This window comes from Protomyctophum parallelum (assembly GCF_964188405.1).
Source record: "Protomyctophum parallelum genome assembly, chromosome: 4".
NCBI classification, from domain to species: Eukaryota; Metazoa; Chordata; class Actinopteri; order Myctophiformes; family Myctophidae; genus Protomyctophum; species Protomyctophum parallelum.
Genome location: NC_139700.1, coordinates 34,513,433 through 34,532,482, shown reverse-complemented (window position 1 = coordinate 34,532,482; position 19,050 = coordinate 34,513,433). Strand labels below are relative to the sequence as shown.

The 19,050-nt window shown below is 40.5% G+C and overlaps 1 protein-coding gene across 1 annotated transcript; it reads right to left on the bottom strand.

The window, feature by feature from the left end:
* Nucleotides 1-341: 341 nt before the first annotated feature.
* Nucleotides 342-18,822, bottom strand: LOC310857170 (aminopeptidase N-like; the record flags this gene model as incomplete). Its single annotated transcript, XM_083762781.1, has 21 exons — nucleotides 342-500; nucleotides 744-825; nucleotides 1,853-1,993; nucleotides 2,466-2,633; nucleotides 3,653-3,763; nucleotides 4,496-4,587; nucleotides 4,739-4,886; nucleotides 6,990-7,045; nucleotides 7,664-7,797; nucleotides 7,937-8,013; nucleotides 8,874-9,055; nucleotides 9,153-9,218; nucleotides 9,380-9,445; nucleotides 9,779-9,922; nucleotides 10,855-10,968; nucleotides 11,600-11,754; nucleotides 13,446-13,572; nucleotides 13,894-14,030; nucleotides 15,432-15,574; nucleotides 17,172-17,472; nucleotides 18,483-18,822. 21 exons carry the CDS (start codon nucleotides 18,820-18,822, stop codon nucleotides 342-344), a joined length of 2,943 nt encoding a protein of 980 aa, XP_083618907.1.
* Between the last annotated feature and the right edge of the window lie 228 nt (nucleotides 18,823-19,050).

Sequence of the window (19,050 nt, the reverse complement as noted above, 5' to 3'; positions counted from 1 at the left end):
GTAAAATACAGCCATAATAATAATAATAATAATGCAGTATCAAAATTGATTTTATGTACAGAGGATACAGTTTAACAGTATATCCAGAGTAATATATTAACAATCTACATTAGGGCTCCGTATAATAAGATATTAACTCTTCTCTTTAGGCATCTTTTTAGCATGAAAACCCAAGAATGCATGATGGAGAAAGGCGTCAACTCAAGGCCATGTCAATAGGCCTGGGGTCAGTTTACTTTCAACTCAGTGAAACAGGAACTCTTATTTTTATGCACAGCAAATCCTTTGTTAACTCTGAATCTTATTGTCAGTTTTAAACCCAGACCTGAAGTCAGGCCTCCTTATGGTTTAGACTCTGCCACAAACCAATTCAGAACGGCCAGTTTGTTCTCTGCCAGCCATTTAATGTTGGCACTGGTTTTCTCGATGGACTGCTCCACCGCCAAGGTCCCAGACCCGAAGCCATCTCCGTCCTCGTTGTCTGCCTTGAACTGTTTCAGCTATCACAACAGAACAGATCACAAATCACTACTTCATCTATTCTAGAGGCTATCCTAAAAATACTACCTTTCTCACAAAATGGTCATCATTGACAATTTCTCCCATGGGTAACTGTGGTCCCTGTCACTGTCTACCCCCATTTCTTTCCACCTGACAACTGGGTTCCATTTGTAAAAAATAAACTGATCTACAAACTTGCTAAATTCTAAACATTGTTGACAACATTATTTCAAACAACTAACCTGTTGTAGCTCAAACTCAGTAGAAAACCTCTTGGTGACTCCATTGATAAGGTTGGAGAAGGAGAAAGAGCCACCACCATACCTATATGGAAGATAGATAGATCAATAAAGTCATCAATAATACATTAATTACAGACCAGAATAACGTAGAACATACACTTAGTATATTATAACATATAGGTTATAGTTTGCTTGCTTTTTTATGCAAGTCTATAAAATATATTAGCCAACACCAACTCACTCCCACGTAGACAGTGTGTCTACGAAGGAGGTGGTGCATCTCTTTCCCTCCTCGATATGCCTTAGGATTACTCCCACAGTGTCAATTCTCACCGGCAGTTCTGGGCACTGTTATTTTTTATTTTTTTTTAATTCTTTTACTTTCATTTAAAAAGAAAAAAAAATGAAAAAGTAACACATTAGAAGAACAATATCATAGTATTGTAAATCTGTTAAAGACCTTCGGAGAATTTTCCGCTTACAAACTGAACATTCCAAAAAGTGTGTTTCCCCCTGTCAATAGTCTGGCCAAATCCATCCTTCCTGGTGCACTACCATTTCAACTCTCCCAGAGTTTGTTATTTCCCACTCATTTGGCTCAATCCACAAGGATAACTACGGAAATCTTCTTGATAAAATTAAAACTGATGTTCAGAGATGGAATAAGTTGCCCCTCTCACTGGTGGGTCGCATCGAAACAGTCAAAATGAACATTCTACCACTTCTTTTTCAGACCCTCCCTCTTTTTTTGCCCAAATATTTTTTTAAGTCCCTAGATACTATTTTATCATCTTTCATCTGGGCTGGTAAATCACCTAAGATCCCAATATCGACTCTTCAGAGACCCAAACAAGACGACGGCTTCGCATCACCCAATATGCCATTTTACTACTGGGCTGCAAACTGGAACCAGTTTAGACAACATTTCCCGCTTCTGACACGACCTACACTAAATGTTAGGAGAAGGGCCTAGTGTAGTAGACTAGTAGTACACCCACTGACCTCCTGCAATGGCGCGGCAGGACCAACCAGGAAGGCCCAGCAAAGAGAGAGAGAGTGGGAGCGAGGTTAGTACATTCAGATTCAGACCACCATGTTGTTGTACTCACTCATTAAAGATATAGGACCAGCGGGCCCTCATAAAGTCCCAGGCCAGAGATTGGCCCACCACGTTGTTGGCGATGTATACTATGGTGGAGGTGGCATCCTGCTTGCGGATCATGGTTGGTTCCAGAGTGTACTCCAGATACCTGGAGAGGAGACAAGCAGCACAATTCCAGACATACACACTTGTACACTCACACAGTTAAGAGCTCAATCGGGAAGGAAAACCCTTGATAAGGATCGCTGTTTTCCCGTTATTTGCCGATGGGATCCTCAGATTGTACAAATGGAACCAAATGGACCCTAGCTCCATTTGTACACTAGTTATGGGGGTCTTTGAAATTAAATGGTTTGAGAACCACTGACATAGGAATAAAATAAAGTTTTACTTTTTAATTTCCATTTCTGATAAGCAGCAGACTACATAATACATATACTTAGATGACTTGATTGATATTATGAATATGACCGGAAGCATTTGAAGATGCGAGCCACATGGCCAGAACAGTCTGGCCATGTGAGACTAGGTTTAGGCTTACGGTAGATTTAGTTTTAGGGTTAGGCCTGCCGCCTTAGTTTTATAGGCTTAAATAGAGGTTTAGGTTTAAGTGCGCTAACCTGTTGAGCAGCCATGGCTCCTTGGTGCATGCCAGTGCGGCACGGAATTTGTCAGCTTCAATGGCGATGGAGGCATTCTTGAACTGTGACCACCCAAACTCCCACTCTGCAGCGCCCCCTGCCGCAATGGCGTTGCAGTACACAGTGGAACGCAGATTTGGATGGATCCTAGGAGGAAAGGTTATTTTAACAGTTTGACTGTTTTTTACGATTAACCCGCATTTTAATCAACCCCCCTTCACTGCCGAGATTGTTGTATTACCTTTAGAGCATACGCTGAATTATTTGGGCTTTTAATCCGCGAAAATCCATCAAAAAAAGCTCCCGTGGTTTGTTATGATCTGTGTGTAGCATCCACCATCTTGGTGCACCCGGAAGACGCACACAAGATTGGTTTCAATGAGGCGTTGCATCCAATGCATTTCCATTGGCCTCAATTTCCCAGAAGCCCTAGCAGCCCACAGCATGTGACGATTTCCGGTTTCGTCATCACATCGAAGGCATCCAGTCTCATACTCCGCGACGAAGACGGATTTTCTTTTGATTCATTACATTACGGCGGATTAAACACATAAAACAAAAGGCGGGTATGTCCGATACGGCAGCGACATTAACCTGGAGTAATCCATTCAAGGCACGGAAACTGTTAATGGATAAGCACCTAGTTACATTTTATAATACCAGTAAGACACCCTGAGAGCGAGAAGTGACCTCGCCCTAGTCGTTTAGAAATAACCCCCTCCAGGATGATGAAATGATTAATGATTAAATCAATGTTTAATCATTTAACATTAATGTATATGTAAAACATTTGTTCATAATGTTCTCATACCGGTGTAAGAAAGCCTTTGTCTTTACGACTTTCAATATATTTTCTAGTTTACACTCCCCCCCTTTTTTTTTCTTTACTGTTTTATGTTTGTTTCATTTCCCCAAAAATTCAAACAATAATGAAAATGTTCGCTATTCATCGTACAAAGAAGTACGTACATAGGGTTTACCAGGGCCACTGCTGACTATTTTAGTTTCCCATTTCCGTATGCATGATATGTTTGTGCTTACAGTGTGTACTGTGTGTATGCCTTGTGGCGGTACTGGGGCTTACGAAGTGGTTTTTACTTACCGTTACGGAATGAAAGTGATTAAGTAAAAGACATTATGTAATGTAGATAGATGAATATACTAACATGTTGTTATCAGGATCAGCCATCCATGCTTTGTACCATCCTGTGACCAGAGTCTGGCATTCCTCAATGCCTGTGCTGCAGGCTAAACTGAGAGCATTCACCTGGTTGTATCTAGGAGTTGGTGGTGAAGTCAGAGGAGGAGAGGAGAGGAGAGGAGAGGAGAGGAGAGGAGAGGAGAGGAGAGGAGAGGAGAGGAGAGGAGAGGAGAGGAGAGGAGAGGAGAGGAGAGGAGAGGAGAGGAGAGGAGAGGAGAGGAGAGGAGAGGAGAGGAACAATGGAAATGAGCTAGTTTGTTATTAACAACTGAAAGGACAGAACTCATAGAAATACACCACTGTATGTAAACTTGTAGTTTAAGCTTCTTGGTTAATATAGTTATATTGCAGGTACACTGACTACATTCTAAAATTAAACCCTATAGAATCTTGAATTCCCTATATCAATGTTCAGATTTTTGTAAATGTTACATCTTGTGTAAGAGTACATTTATTATGTTATGGTTCTCAAAAGCAGCAATAATAATAATAATAATAATAATAATAATAATAATAATAATAATAAGGTATATACAACAAAATGGAAAAACAAGTAAATTAGGAATAATCAAGAATCAGAGAGTAGCAGGAGTATTATAGTTTCAAACTACCACTATGCAAGAGGTGTTAAGCTCAAACATACACAGCAGCAGAATCGTATGCCACTTTATCCATTTGAAAGTGTACACATTTAGATCCATGTGGTTACATTTGCATAAAGAGTTAAATTAACACTGAGGATTTGACTGACACTACTGTATATTTCTTGATAACGGAGCAGATGAAGATGATGCGTCGCTATACTCACTGGTCCATATGACCGTTTGGTACACTGCTCCAGTTGCCAGTGATGTTTCTGTAGTGCTCAAACAGAGGATATACTTGTTTTTTAAGATATGCCTGAAGGAGGGTGAGAGAGAGAGAGAGAGAGAGAGAGAAGAGAGAATCAAGATTAAATATGGTGATACAATGACAATGTTTCTCCCCAGCAACAGCGGTGAGCAGTTATAAGTTGTGCCAAATGTCTGTGTTTTACTGATAGATGACCAACCTGCATGGGACCATAAACTTCACTGCGGTCGAACATAAGCTGGAAGTAGTCCAGGTTGCCCAGAGCAGAGTCCCAGGGCATGTACTCTCTCTCCTTGTTGAGGTACTTGGTTGTGCTCAAGGCCAGGGTCGTGTCGAGTATCTTTGCCCTGCAGGGAATGGGATAAAAAAAACATGAAAATGAATGGGATGCACTGCATATCGTTGCCGTCGGGCAGAAACCTCGTATCACCATATTTAACTACTAAACTACTAAATGAATAAACAAATGGAAGGTTTTCTGGAAGGTTGGAAGGTTTTCTGCCTGACAGCAACGATATTTGGTGCAACCTACAAGAATGTGGAACTTAAGAGGTTGACAAAACATTTGACTGTTTGATCATATATGAACTCTGCAGCACAGTGGCAAGAGAAAGTACTCATTATGCAAATGGTTCATTACACAATTTAGATTGTAATTAATAATGTATCAATGTGTTCATCACTTTAATGTTACAGCTGCCAGAGGTGGGAATTATTTTGAATAACTTTTATATGCTCAACCTATAAACATATACATCATCATGTTTTGTATGTGTAATCTAAATCTGCAATGTAACTAGTAACTAAATCTGATATACAGCACCTTTAAAAAAAAAGAATATCATGGAAAAGTTGGTTTATTTCCATAATAAATAATTTCAGTTATTGATTTGTTTATCTTTACAGAATTTTGGCTTCCAGTTCATAAAAACCACTAACAGAATTTCAAAAAATTAGAATAGGCCTACTGTGAAGAAATCACCATTTACTCCTCAGTTTTTGCAGAGCATGAATGATTTAATCTGAATGCCACATTAAGAAATGAGTACCAAACCCTGCCAATAGATGGCAGTCAGTCACTAATACCTTGCACTCATATCATATACCTCACTGCACTAGAGATGATACATTTACTTTCTGTTTATCCATTACTTTGTGGTGAAAGCAAGCAGTGTGTACATATGTTCCAGAGTTGTCTTTTCTACGTCCAAACCTTGGAGTAGATTTGAGTGTTATAGTGCTATACATTACATTTGTAATTTACAAAGGTGGATCATTTCAGAGTGGAGTATATTAGCTTATTGAGTGTTACTTAAGAGAAGTCTTAATGTTTTCTGTGTGCCACATTTCACCTAGTTAAGCTGCTAGTTCAATATTATACATGCTTATATTCTTAATAATATAATTAATTTATGGTGAATTGTAAAATATATTTCATACTTGCCTGGTTCTAGACTACTTAAGGTTAAAATACACAGGTTAAATAATTGTTAACTAAAAATACATCGCATGGATGCACCTGGGACGTATCCTCAGTGATGTATCCTGAGGTCAACGGGGTTTCGGGTCTACCAACATCATACCCCTCACTCAGGTGACCCTGCCGGGACTGGGAGAACCAGATTCTGCCGCGTGGAAGGACTAGGCTCTGTGGGTTGACTCCTGTCCGGGCCCCTCCTACGTCTCACCAGGTCCACTCCTGCTCTCACCAGGTCCAGGACCTGTGCGTTGCACCAGACTCCCAGCACCAGGCAGTGGTGGATTATAATGTTCCTCCTAAAGGCCTCACCAAGGTTTGTTGGGCTTCCTCCTCACGGAGGACACAGGCTGGGGTGCTAACCCATACTGCTCACCCGGTTGCCGTCTACATTCCGGCTGTCACCCGTCTCTCCAGTGAAAAATCAACTTGTAACTAATGCTATTTCATGGTTACAATGTTAAGTGTAAAAATGCCAAATCGTACATGTTTTTCTGTCTATATTTTATGAAGAACCTCCCAGTAAAGACCATACTCTGAGAAAAACGGTTGACTGGAACTTCATTTTGTTATCTGTCTGTCTAAGCCTTTAGTTACTCCACTGCGCCCTTTACAGATCTTGTCAATAGAAAAATCCCATTGACAAGATTTTTCCTTCTGGTGAAATATTTTCTTTTCTTGCCAAAAATTTATTCGTGAGGTGGTTGGCTCAGAGTGCGTCCACTAGGGAAAATAGGCTTTCGACTGCACAAAACCCTCTTTGTATTGGTGAGTAGCGAAAGTGTTTTATTTTTGCAGCAGTCGACAGTGCAGCCTTTCATGCTTGCGCAGGAAGTTGTACCATAGCGTTAAGGAGACGTCCTCCTAACGCTATGGACCAGAGCTACTTGTAACAGACTATTTCAACAACAGTGTATTGATACTTTTACTTATTTGAGTACTTCTCCATCACTGAGCATCAGCAGTAGCTTACCTGGCCAGATTGAAGGCATCATCCACTAACTGAGCTCGGTTGATAGGTGGTATATCCTGAAGAACAACAATGGACAATACATCATTGTCATCATGGTGACAGCACAAAGCAGAAGTCAACAGCAACATTAGAGTTACAGAATTATCATGACATACTGTCTGTAATCAAACGTTTGTTACGTTTCCCTGTCAAACAACCATGAAAATAGCTCATAGTAATGCCAGGCAGCTGTCCTTTATCCATTGGTTCTCAACCTTTTTTGAGCTCTGGGGAATACTAGCATGTTTCGACAAACAATCCTCAAGACCACCCCACCATCCCACAACAATAACTGTATTTTATTGCAAAAATGTATATTCAACATGAATGATTTTAAAGCCAGATTTAGTACAGCAATGTTGCTCGACAAAAATAGGTAGCCCATCTACAAACTTGTTTTTTGTTTGTGTTACTTTTAGTGTGCGGTACCGCACGCAACAAAGTATATTACTTAAACAGTAATTAATTTAAAGTTTTACATTTGATCGACCTAAACGTATTTTTCATACCTTCAACAAAGGTACGATATATATTTTTTTTTACATTTTAAAACATTTCCCCATAGACCACCTGGATTTGTGCCACAGACTACAAGTGGTCAGTGGAACATTGGTTGATAAACAGTGACTTTATACCGTATGCTGGGTGTTCAGAGCCGTAAGAAGTCTATTCCAGTTCTCAGTGTCATAGTTGACTCTGTAGTATCCCACAACGTTGAGGTTGGCCAGGACCCAGTCATCTCCCGACACTTTCATGTCGTTAAATGTCTCTGTAGAGGAAACAACCAGACACAAGACTCATTATTCATGAATACAATACAGTTTTTTGCTGATGCACAATAGTGGAATTAAACTCCACAAAACATAACTTTGAATTCTAATCAGTACATCAGTTTGTGTTCAACCTACGTGTTTTTTCCACCAGCCATACTGGACTTTGAATGCCTCCTTGCTTCATCCACTTGATTGGGACAATCCACTGGTAACTGTGCAGAATTTAATGAATGAAAGAGAATCATGGAAGACTTTTACAATATCTAACATTATCATAATTTGTTTTGCCGCTAAATGACCATGGCCCACTGTTCATGACTGGCTATTTGTCATTATTTGCCCTGGGTGAGAGGTAGTAGGCTACCAGTGATAAAAGCACAGAGAGGGTGATAACAGTTACCAGCCCTTGGGCTGATAAGTCAGTAGCTGACCATGGTACCTATGCTGATCAAAAGGTTGTTTCTAGTTGTATATAATGCCTGATCTGTATTTGCGTTGCGTTCTTACAAAATCATTCAATACACCTCGGCCACTGATGAATATGGGTCATAATAATCTAGATTTATCATAATTTCTGTTATATCAATAATTAATATCATATGATACTGGCCTTCTTATATGATACAGATTATGATAATGAACTGTCTACTCTTGCCAGAAAGAAATGAAGAAAGGAAGAAAGAAATGAAGAAAGGAACAGTGACGTAAATAGGTTTTCAATGTAAGGGGTTCTCTTTTAGATCCTAGGGACATTATGAGTCTTACTTCAACAACGTTAGAGTACAGTACCGAGTACAGTATTGCATCCCAGGACCCCCGGAGGGTGACATGATTGCGTCCCTTCTCAATTTAGTGAGTCTAAAGATGCAGGATGCAGGCTATTTACATCACTTGCCTTGAAAGAACAAACAAACTACGGTTAAGTAGAGAAATAATTAAGCGTAAAACGGATCTAAGCAAATAAAGTGAGATTATTGATGAACTTGGACACCAAGAGGAAGCAAGAATGAAGGAAGGAAGGAAGGAAGGAAGTAAGTTAGTTTAGGAACAATTAAAATCATCAAATACGTACTGGAATTCAGACGGGGCAGTAACATTGGACTCTGGGTCCAGGAGGAAGTGTGCCTGGGTCACCAACCCAGTTTTGGTATTAATGGTAACCACAGGAAAGCCCATCTGCAGCACCCAGGTGTTCATAATGCTATGGACAGTTGTTGATGCAGGGAGGGTGACGGTGTTGTTCACCTCAACAGCCTATGGAAGAAAACAAACAGGAGGGAAATACTTAATTAGAGTGCTAATAATGATTATGCCATTATGTGAAAAGTAAAAAATAAAATAAAATACGTACCATTTGGAGATGGTCCCATAGGTCCGTGTAGACAGTATTCCCATAGGCAAATTTATTCAAGTAGGTCTGCAGGGCATAGAGAATGATGAGTGTAACTTGATAACTTGACAAGACAAAATGACTGACATCTCTTTGAAAGAGAACTAAGCATAGGAACTACTGCACATTACACGTGTGGCTAAGAAACATTTAGAAGAAACAAGACATTAGGTTTAAGTAGGCCTTACACTGAGTCCATATTTGAAGATGTCTTCAGTCAGGAAGTCAGACAACATCCTCAGAACTGATGCCCCCTAGAGAGAGAAAGAGGGAAAACAGACAGAGCAGCATGACAGGAAGAAATGAAGGAGAATGCAGCAAAACAAAACCTGGCAGTAGCCCTGCCAAGATAATCTAATCTAATCTATAACGTGTCACATTCTTTGTCCGCAATTTAATATGTGCCGACCTCAAATTACATTGAAAGAAGAAATGGCTTTCACTTTACGATCCCTTATGACGATTGACAAGCAAGCACAGCACATACAACATACATAAACAACATAATGTGCGTGAGAAAAGTCCACTATGTGAGCTTCTCCGAGCAGAATTAGAGAGAAAGGAAAATGCTAAATGTATTGAGATACCTTGCTATACGAAATGGCATCAAACAGCTCACTGATCTGTTCCGGTTTCTGGATATCTTCTTCTTTTGAGGATAGCGGGTGGGAAGAGGCCAGGGCATCAATGGCAAACACTCTATAGACATCACTCAACACGATGAGGTCTTTCTAGTTGGAGAGAAATAAAACAGGCTAAATCATTGTTACATTACAACATTATTTTTGTTAAATTCAATTTATTTTGTAATTATATTTATGTTGGTAGTAGTATTAAATGAATATTATCACCCACTCACGCAGGATTGCCCTCACCGGACTGATCCCTTTTACAGCAAGCAGCAATGAAAAGCATCAAGCGCCTTTACCACTGTGCTTGATTTGTCAAAATATAGTCTCCATTATCAAGGTCACTTGATAATGGATACATTTTCACATAACACTCTTTTTGAGTATCTCTGTCCTAGAGTGTTATGCGGTTAACTACATAATCGCAACATCACAGGTTTCTTTCTGTATTGCATGTTCCAATCCTTGATTCTGATTGTCTGGTTTCCATTTAGTAGACGTACTAAAAAAAGATTACACCTTAGATTAGTTTATATCAATCACAGGTGTGTGATTTGTTTCTACAGTGATCCAGTAGCATATCTGTGACTGAGCGAGCGAAGGGGAGCACTTGTTTTCCGTACAGGCCGTGTGGGGCTTAAGCACTGCCCATGTGTGAGGACTGCGAGTGACTGACAGGCTTTGGGAGGGGCTTGTAAGAAAAACAAGTACTCTCTAGCCTGGGCAGCAGTTCTTTTCGGGTTTATGATCCAGTTGGGAAGCCTGGTGACGTGAGGTTAAGTACTGTCCATCCCTCGCAAACCATCTGTACCGGTAGCTAAGTACAGTAGCTACACAGAAAGTTCACAGCCTCTCAGCCATTATAAAATACAAGGTGAACTGTGACCTCTAATGGCTTGTAGCTTTATTTCTCTACAATGTCCTGTCTAAATTGTTTATTGTTTATTAGGATACCCATTAGCTTTTGCCATGACAAAAGCTAGTCTTCCTGGGTGACTGCATTAACTTTTAATAAGCCATCCACAAATCCTTACCACATTCCATCCAGGTTCAGCATAGTCTGCTCCCAGATATTCAACATAGGAGGCAAAGCCTTCATTCAGCCACAGGTCATTCCACCATTGCAGAGTCACCAGGTTACCAAACCACTACAGAGAGAGACCATAATCAATAACATAGTATTATTTATTCAGTTTAGAATGTCATATTCATTTACCGTATATTTCCAAACTCCATGCGCAAAATGGTGTCAGACCCTGGGCGTTTAAAAAGGAAACGGGCGGCTATTTGAGGCATGCTCAGACTACAATTTGGAAATATACAGTAGCGTATTCATTCATTCATTCAGAAAATGTGTCACTCTAATATGTTATTTTGCCTGTAAAGATGTCATAATTTAACCAATTTAGATCAGAGGCCGATTCTAAAAACGTCTTCTAAATCCTACACTTGTTTTCTGAAGATTTTTTTTTCCAAAAGCATCAAAAGCAGCAGATGGACAAGTTCAAAACAGCACAAATCTGCTACTTTTGATGCTTTTGTGTGACAATGTAGTATTAATTCACAAAAAAAACACAAAAAGTTAGAATATGGATATATAGCAAAAACTAAAACGACACAGAGGCTTGAAAGGTAGAACAACATACTGTAGGTGTAACAGGTCAAAATGGATAAAAAAAAAACAATGCACACAGAAGGACAAACACAGCTACTGTAATTTACACCAATACAAATGTGAAGCCTTGACATTGGGGACGAGGGAAAGAGTTAAGAACCAACCATGTGAGCCAGTTCGTGGGCGATGATGGAGGCGATCCTCTGCTTGTTGGAGTTGGAGGAGAACTTCTCGTCGTAGAGCAGGGCCGTCTCTCGGTAGGTGATCAGACCCCAGTTCTCCATGGCTCCAGCATTAAAATCTGGGAGAGCTATCTGATCTGTGTGGAAATGTCAATGCAAACTAAATGTTTTGTATCCTATTTGCATCAAATTAAAAGTCTTTCTCAAATATGTTTTGCATGTTGCCTTTAACCCTTTAAGACCTGAGGCCGATTCTACAAATGCCTTCTAAAATCAGTAGTTCTCAAACTAATCCCAAATTGATATAAATGGATCCCACATCTGAAAATGTTTTGTACCAGGGACCCTCAAATGAGAAGATTTGTGTTAAAATCTTAAAAACACTTTTTAACATATGTATATTTAGCAAATTAGCATATGTACAAGCTTGCAGGGCGGCAAGTGACGCTCTGTGAGCTTGCAGATCTGCTATATTTTAATAGCCAAATCAAATCTAAAATGATTTTCCTGGTTGTACTGGGTGTAATGGGTTACACAACACTGACAGGGCCCACTCACACAATTTGCTTTCTAATTCCTATTCAAGTAGTTTTCTTTTCCCCTCTGGGGAAATGAGCTGATCTACAATCTCACAATGTGTCACATTGTGATGCATTGTGACTTGTGAGCCAGGGATTTGGATCAGCTGCAGACCAGAGCCCTGGAAGACTCTGGTGAATAAAGTATACAGTAAGCGTTTTAAGTGGTTAAAGTTGAGCAGAGATCTGCAGGATAGAGAAGTTTCATACAGCAGCAGAGATACGGTAGGTAGATGCTATTACTCTTTCAGAAAATGAAAAGAACAAGACGAGAGGACATGCAATTTGTTTCTTCTTAACACATTCATTTTGTGTTGAAGTCATACAATCAGTCATTTGCAACAGTCTGTTGTAAAGTTGGGGTAAAACTGCTAATGTCACACAGTCATATAATTTCATTGGTCTATAAACGCATTAAACGGATGGCTTTTCCAGTCAGATCAACATGTTCCCGATGTCCCCATTGCACCGCAATAAAGATCCACAGAAATACAAGCAGTCTGTGAGATCTTTGAAGATAAACTCAACCTCTATGAGCCATAAAGATATCTGAAGATAATGGACTGCTTTCATACACGTCACAGAGAGTAAATCTGGGGTGATGTTTTGTAAGGTATCAATTGGGATCAAGTTGGCCAGTGAAGCTAATTTACACAACCAGAATTACTGCATGATCCAAAGTCCCACAGAAAAAAGGTAAACCATTATTATTTTACTTTGTCATTCAATGAAAATAGCCAAACTACAAGCTTGCGACATCTGTGAGCTTGTAGATCAGAACCATTATTGACAATATTTGAAGTTCACTGAATATTACACTTAACGACTCCACCAGGAATCGTCTAGATATTTTTCTGCATTATAGTGGTACAATGGCATAGCAGACACACCTCCATCCTGCCTTTAGTCAAGATGATAGTTACAGTATGTATTTTATAGTTCTACCAGCACAGGCTTAGGCTGGAAGTTAGCCTACAGTATATGGGCTCATTGTTCCAGCAGTGGTTCTCAACTTATTCTGATTCAGAGCCCATTTAAAAATCTTGAAAGCGTTTGTGGCCCAACACGGCAGCAGATAGGCAGGTTATATTACGTATGATTAAAATCAGTGTTTGCCAATTGGGGGCCTATTTGCAATACATTCGCAGCCCACCAGTGGGGCCCACAGGTTGAGAACCACTGTGTTAACTTATGAGGGCATATTACATCCTTTGTAAGGAGAAAGACATACATAAGCTAAGAAAGCTTACCAGACTTGGGCAGAGGATACGATGAATTGTAATAGGACTCAAAGAACTTCAAGATGGGCCCGGTGACGTTCAGAGCATACTCTCCCTGGCCTGCTGCAATAGCATTCGGCCTAGCAAAGATTCGGATCTAAACACAAAACACATATGCATGCACACACAGACACAGAAGAGATTGTACATACAGTAATAAAACACACAAAACACGCAAATATGAATTAGCTAAACAAGTTGTTTCATTCAAAAACTGTAATCCCAGACATTGTATGGCAAAGTGTTGATACTGTATGTACAATATCAAAGATTTGTTTGCTCTTGTTTCAAGAATAAAGGTAGGGCAACAGTTAAAGTTCAACTTCAACTTCAGATATACACATACTAGTCCATATCTACATGATAGACTGCGATCATATTTGAAATGTTAACTGAAACAATTCTTTTTAGCTCTTACCAAAACTCCGCCCACGTCGTTTGCAATGAAGTCAAATTCACTGACAATAAAGGCCAGTAGATACGTGGACATTTTCTTGGTTTCCTCAAACACGGTGACCTGCACCGGCTCACCACTCTCCACCACAGTGGAGTTGTCTGAGGAAGAGGAGGAAGGCCAAATGTTATTTGTGAAATATAGGTTAAAGGTATATTCAGTGATTTCACTCAAAAAACCTTAGGTTTCGTTTTTGGCTGTGGGACCCAGCCTTTCGTCCAATCAGGATAGAGAGTCAAAAACGAAACCTAAGGTTTTTTGTCCCCCAGGGGTTAACTGGGGACAGGGAGGAACTCCTTATATGGTCAGCACACTCTATAGTAGGGAGGATTATCACAACAAAACAAAAAAATAAGTGATATTTGAATTAAGTGAAATCACTGAATATACCTTTAATCTGATATCTGAATATGCGGTTATGTGGTTCAAAGTTACTACATTAGTGGTTTATGTTATAATGTTTATACCAGTGCCAGTGGTCCTTAACCGTTTCAGGGCCCACTTGAAAATCTTGAAAGTGCCATTCGGCTGCTATGTTGTGGTGTGGTCAGATGAATGCACAGATTGTGCATTCATTGCTTGCATTCATTGTGCATCGATTGCCGGCTTGGATCAATGAAAGTAATTAATTAAATTCTTATGTAATGTTAAAACTAATTTCAAAAGTTTGTAAAGAAGAAATACCATGACTTTTTGTTGTTTAAATGAACCAATGGTTTATACCATTACCATAGTGTTCGGGATTCACAATCACAACAGTGATTGTAGAACTGTATAGTACAGATTACAGCAGAGTGGAATTAAATGAGTACAATTTATGAACACAAAATCAAAGTCATATAGTACGTATCATGTTAAAAATGTGACGCGTTGTGAGCTTCTACAGTATATTGGCTATTCTAGAGGTTCGGCCCTCACATCTAGAGTTTGTGCCGCTACGCACCTACGGGGCCTGGTGCAATCAATAAAAGCCTGTTGCAAATATGCCCGGGCTACTATTTGGAAATAAAGGTATGTCTGAGTCAGAGTGATGTGGCCGTGGTCCGCCAGCCGGACGACTGGCCGGTCCTCCCTTAAAGCTGCTATAAGCAATAATATGTAAACATTTTAATGACTTTTTATTTTGGTATTCAGACAGCAATGGGTAAAACGCTCCCAAACAATTGTTTGTCTCCGTGACACATCTAGGGGCCTTAATCTGCATTCAAAGATTTTCCTATAAGCTTTGTCATTGGTCGATTTGCCTGTCTGCTTCCTGATTGGTTAGTCAGTTCGACCGGGGTTTTTTTGACCAATGGCAAAGCTTGGCAAAGGAACATCTTTGAATGCAGATTGTGGCCCCTAGATGTGTCACAGAGACTACATTTTTTTAGAGCGCTTTACTTATTGCTGGCTGTCTGAATACCAAAAGAAAACATATCGATATATATAGTCCCTCATTCACTGGTACCCAAGACAAAACAACAACTATTTAAAACAAAATTGCATCGCAGAATACTGACTTATTTCCATGCCGTTAGACAGGGCCACGGTTCCAATGTCATGGTAGAGAGTGATGTTGAAAAGTGCTTTCATGGCAGGTTCATCGAAACATGGGAAGGCCTTTCTGGCATCCGTGGGCTGCATCTGAGTGGTGGCAACAATCCTGAGAGGAAACAACCAATGCTTCATTTACATGCATTTGTACTATTCACATACCTTACTTAAAAGCTGCAATCTGATTTTTATGTCCCACCTGGGATTCAAACCCAGGTCTCACATTTCTACTGCTGGCGCTGAGCTAAGAGGTTATCCCTGCTTGTAAATGGTACATTTATATTATGCCTTTATCCAAGGTGCTTTACATAGATTGTGCATTACATTCAACCCATTCACACACCGATGGTGGAGGAAACCATGCAAGGCACCAACCTGCACATCGGGAGCAATTAGGGGTTCAGCATCTTGCTCAAGGACACTTCGCTTGTCAAGTGGACATATTGCGCTTATGAACTTTCACAGTTCTACTTTTCAACCAGTAGGTGTCCTACAATTTGACACCAGGGTCTAAATGATGTACCGGGCGGTATGTATGGAGTATGGAGTCCACCTCCAACCCATCTCTACTCTGGGTCTTTAGGAAACAAAATACATTTTCAAGTCAGGATACCAATGTTATCCAATCAGGAGAGAGAACTCATACAGATACAGATTAATAAGTAAAATTGGAAGTGATGACACCATTTCATGAGTAGACGAAATTGGAACTGGAACACTATAAAAACGTAGTGTTCATTGTCTCCACAATGCCTTCGGCCTGGTGGAGACAATGAACCATGCCTTCGGCCTGGTGGAGACAATGAACCATGCCTTCGGCCTGGTGGAGACAATGAACCATGCCTTCGGCCTGGTGGAGACAATGAACCATGCCTTCGGCCTGGTGGAGACAATGAACCATGCCTTCGGCCTGGTGGAGACAATGAACCATGCCTTCGGCCTGGTGGAGACAATGAACCATGCCTTCGGCCTGGTGGAGACAATGAACCATGCCTTCGGCCTGGTGGAGACAATGAAGCTGATGAATGGATACGCCTCCTGATTGGCTGAAATTGGCAACCTACCTAAACATTTATTTTCCGTTTCCTAAAGAGCCAGAGAGAGCCCTGTTACTGAACAAATACTCTAGCAATGATTACTATTATAAGATAATTAACAAAAAGGGTTGACGAGTTCCTTTAACGTTGACCTTTTAATTGTATCAAGATGATCCAAGCTAAATCATAGTTTGGGTGTCATGTCAAGTAAATGCCTGCTACATATTGTTGTTGTTGCTTGGTTAAAATAGCTGGTTTGACACCAATAGAAAAGCAAGGTAATTAAGTACTGCAGGGCTGTATTCTAGTGTATTTTTGGTTTTACATTATTGTGGGGAAAATGGCCGATCGACAAGCCCACAACATTGTGAGCTTGTTACGGCTATGTTCTGCAAAAGCTGTCCCAAAAATACAGATGATGGGGTTTAAGTGGTTAAAGTTAATATGGCACTTAAATCTCTCTCACACACGCACCCTCTCTCCCTCTCCCTCTCCCTCCCTCCCTCCCTCCCTCTCTCCCTCCCTCCCTCCCCCTCTCTCTCTCTCTCTCTCTCTCTCTCTCTCTCCGGAGTCAACCAAGGTAACAATGTCTCTTGGTGTGGCACGTTGCGAGGACGTGGATTGGCTATTTCGGCCAAATGGCAAAAGGTTAAGTGGTTAAGTACATACTTTTTCACTCCGTCCTCCATGTATTCACTCCTGTAGAAGCCTCCCAGGTCGTCAGCCAGTTCTCCACGGAAATCAGTGTAGAGGTGGTACTTCTGACCCGCCACCAGCTTACTGTCCAGCTCTACAACCAGGTACTGAGTGACCGTCTGAAGCCAGGAGCGAACGATTTTGGGGGCTACCCCACCACTGACTGCGGTAAGCCTGGCCTTATGGCCATTCTGGTCGGTGTAGTTCAGTTTATTTGAGTGGATGAGGATCACATCCGTCTCATTCACACATTCAAACTCCACCGTGGAATAACCTGGAGGAACATGGAGGTATATCCATAAGTACTAGTAGTTTAGAAGAACACCCTGGTTTTCCCTGGCCTATTGAACTTACTGTACAGTATACAGTACTGCACATTAGCAGGGTGAAATGCACAATATCTCCCACAATATGTGACCAAATAACTCAATATTGATATTGTGAGGATGTTAATATTATCATCAAATCATCAACATTGATATATTTTAAGAATGCAAAAAGAGGTCCAAGGCACTCTGCTACAGTCTAGTAAAAAAAAGCCTTTATTTAAAGTCATGGCAAAGAGCATTAAAAAGACAGACCTACACGTTTCGGCTATACAAGCCTTCATCAGGGTCCCCCAGGGTTGATTTATATTATGTATTATACATTTTAAAATGGACAAACAACAAGCTCACAACACCACATCAAGACTTTTGAAAATATAACGTAGTTTAAGTGGTTAAAACCATTTCATATCATGTTACAATATTACAATATCCCTAGTTTATATAGCCCAGCCCTACTGCGTATTTTACTAAATTGTGTTCCATCAAAATTACAATGAAACATTAACAGAGATCCTATTAACTATAAAAATCAAGTCACCAGAACCAAGGACGGGTGTTTTCGATGAATCTATCGTGGTTATCGTGGGTTTGCATTTGTATATGGGTCTGATAAAATGAATATCAAATATCTGAATCAAGCAACATAAAAAAATATCCCTTTAATCCATTTTGGGCGGGTGTTAGCATTACGTTATGCTTTAGCTATTAAAAAATAGCAGATCTACAAGCTCATAGCGCGCCACCGAGTGGCGCGCTACGAGCTTGTAGGTCTGCTATTTTTGAAAAATCGAACGACTGACATAGAAACATAGCTTTTTCAGAAAACTGTCAGGATGTAGAAGACATTCTTAGAATCTGATCTCAGGTCAGAATGGGTTAAAGATGCAACATTTAAACAAGTTATATTTCACAATAAACGATACTAACTGATTATCGTCCCATTCCTAAGTCTTACCAGTGAAGAAGTAGAGTCCATCTACTGGTATCAGTCGGGGCCACAGGGTGAGCTGATAGTGAACCGGTGACAGGCTCTTAGGCAGACGGTACTGATCCCATGGCTTAGTGGATGGTGAGGCGGTGGTGACAGGCGAGACAGTGGTGACAGGTGAGACAGTGGTGACAGGTGAGACAGTGGTCACCGGTGTGGCAGTGGTCGGAGTTCCTCCGTTTTCTAGGTTTTGGGCCTTTTCCTGAGTATAAACGACCGACAAAGCAATGATGGTGGCCAACGAGCCCACACCCAGGATCACCGTTACCGCCGCGAGGGGTTTACCGATGTAGAAACCTTTCCCCATGTTTACTGGCTGCCTGTCAGGGTCTGGCCAACACACTCGCAACAGTGGGAAAAGGGGCAATAGTTTTATATAGCTATGGGTAGAATCTCTCCTCCCATCCATTGTAATGAGTGAGCCATTAACAAAAAGGAGAACACAATGAAGGAGGATCCGCCGATATAGTGAATCTGTGTTTCTGAATCTGTGTTTGTTATACGTTATAACCTTATATGTTCATTTTAAAATGTA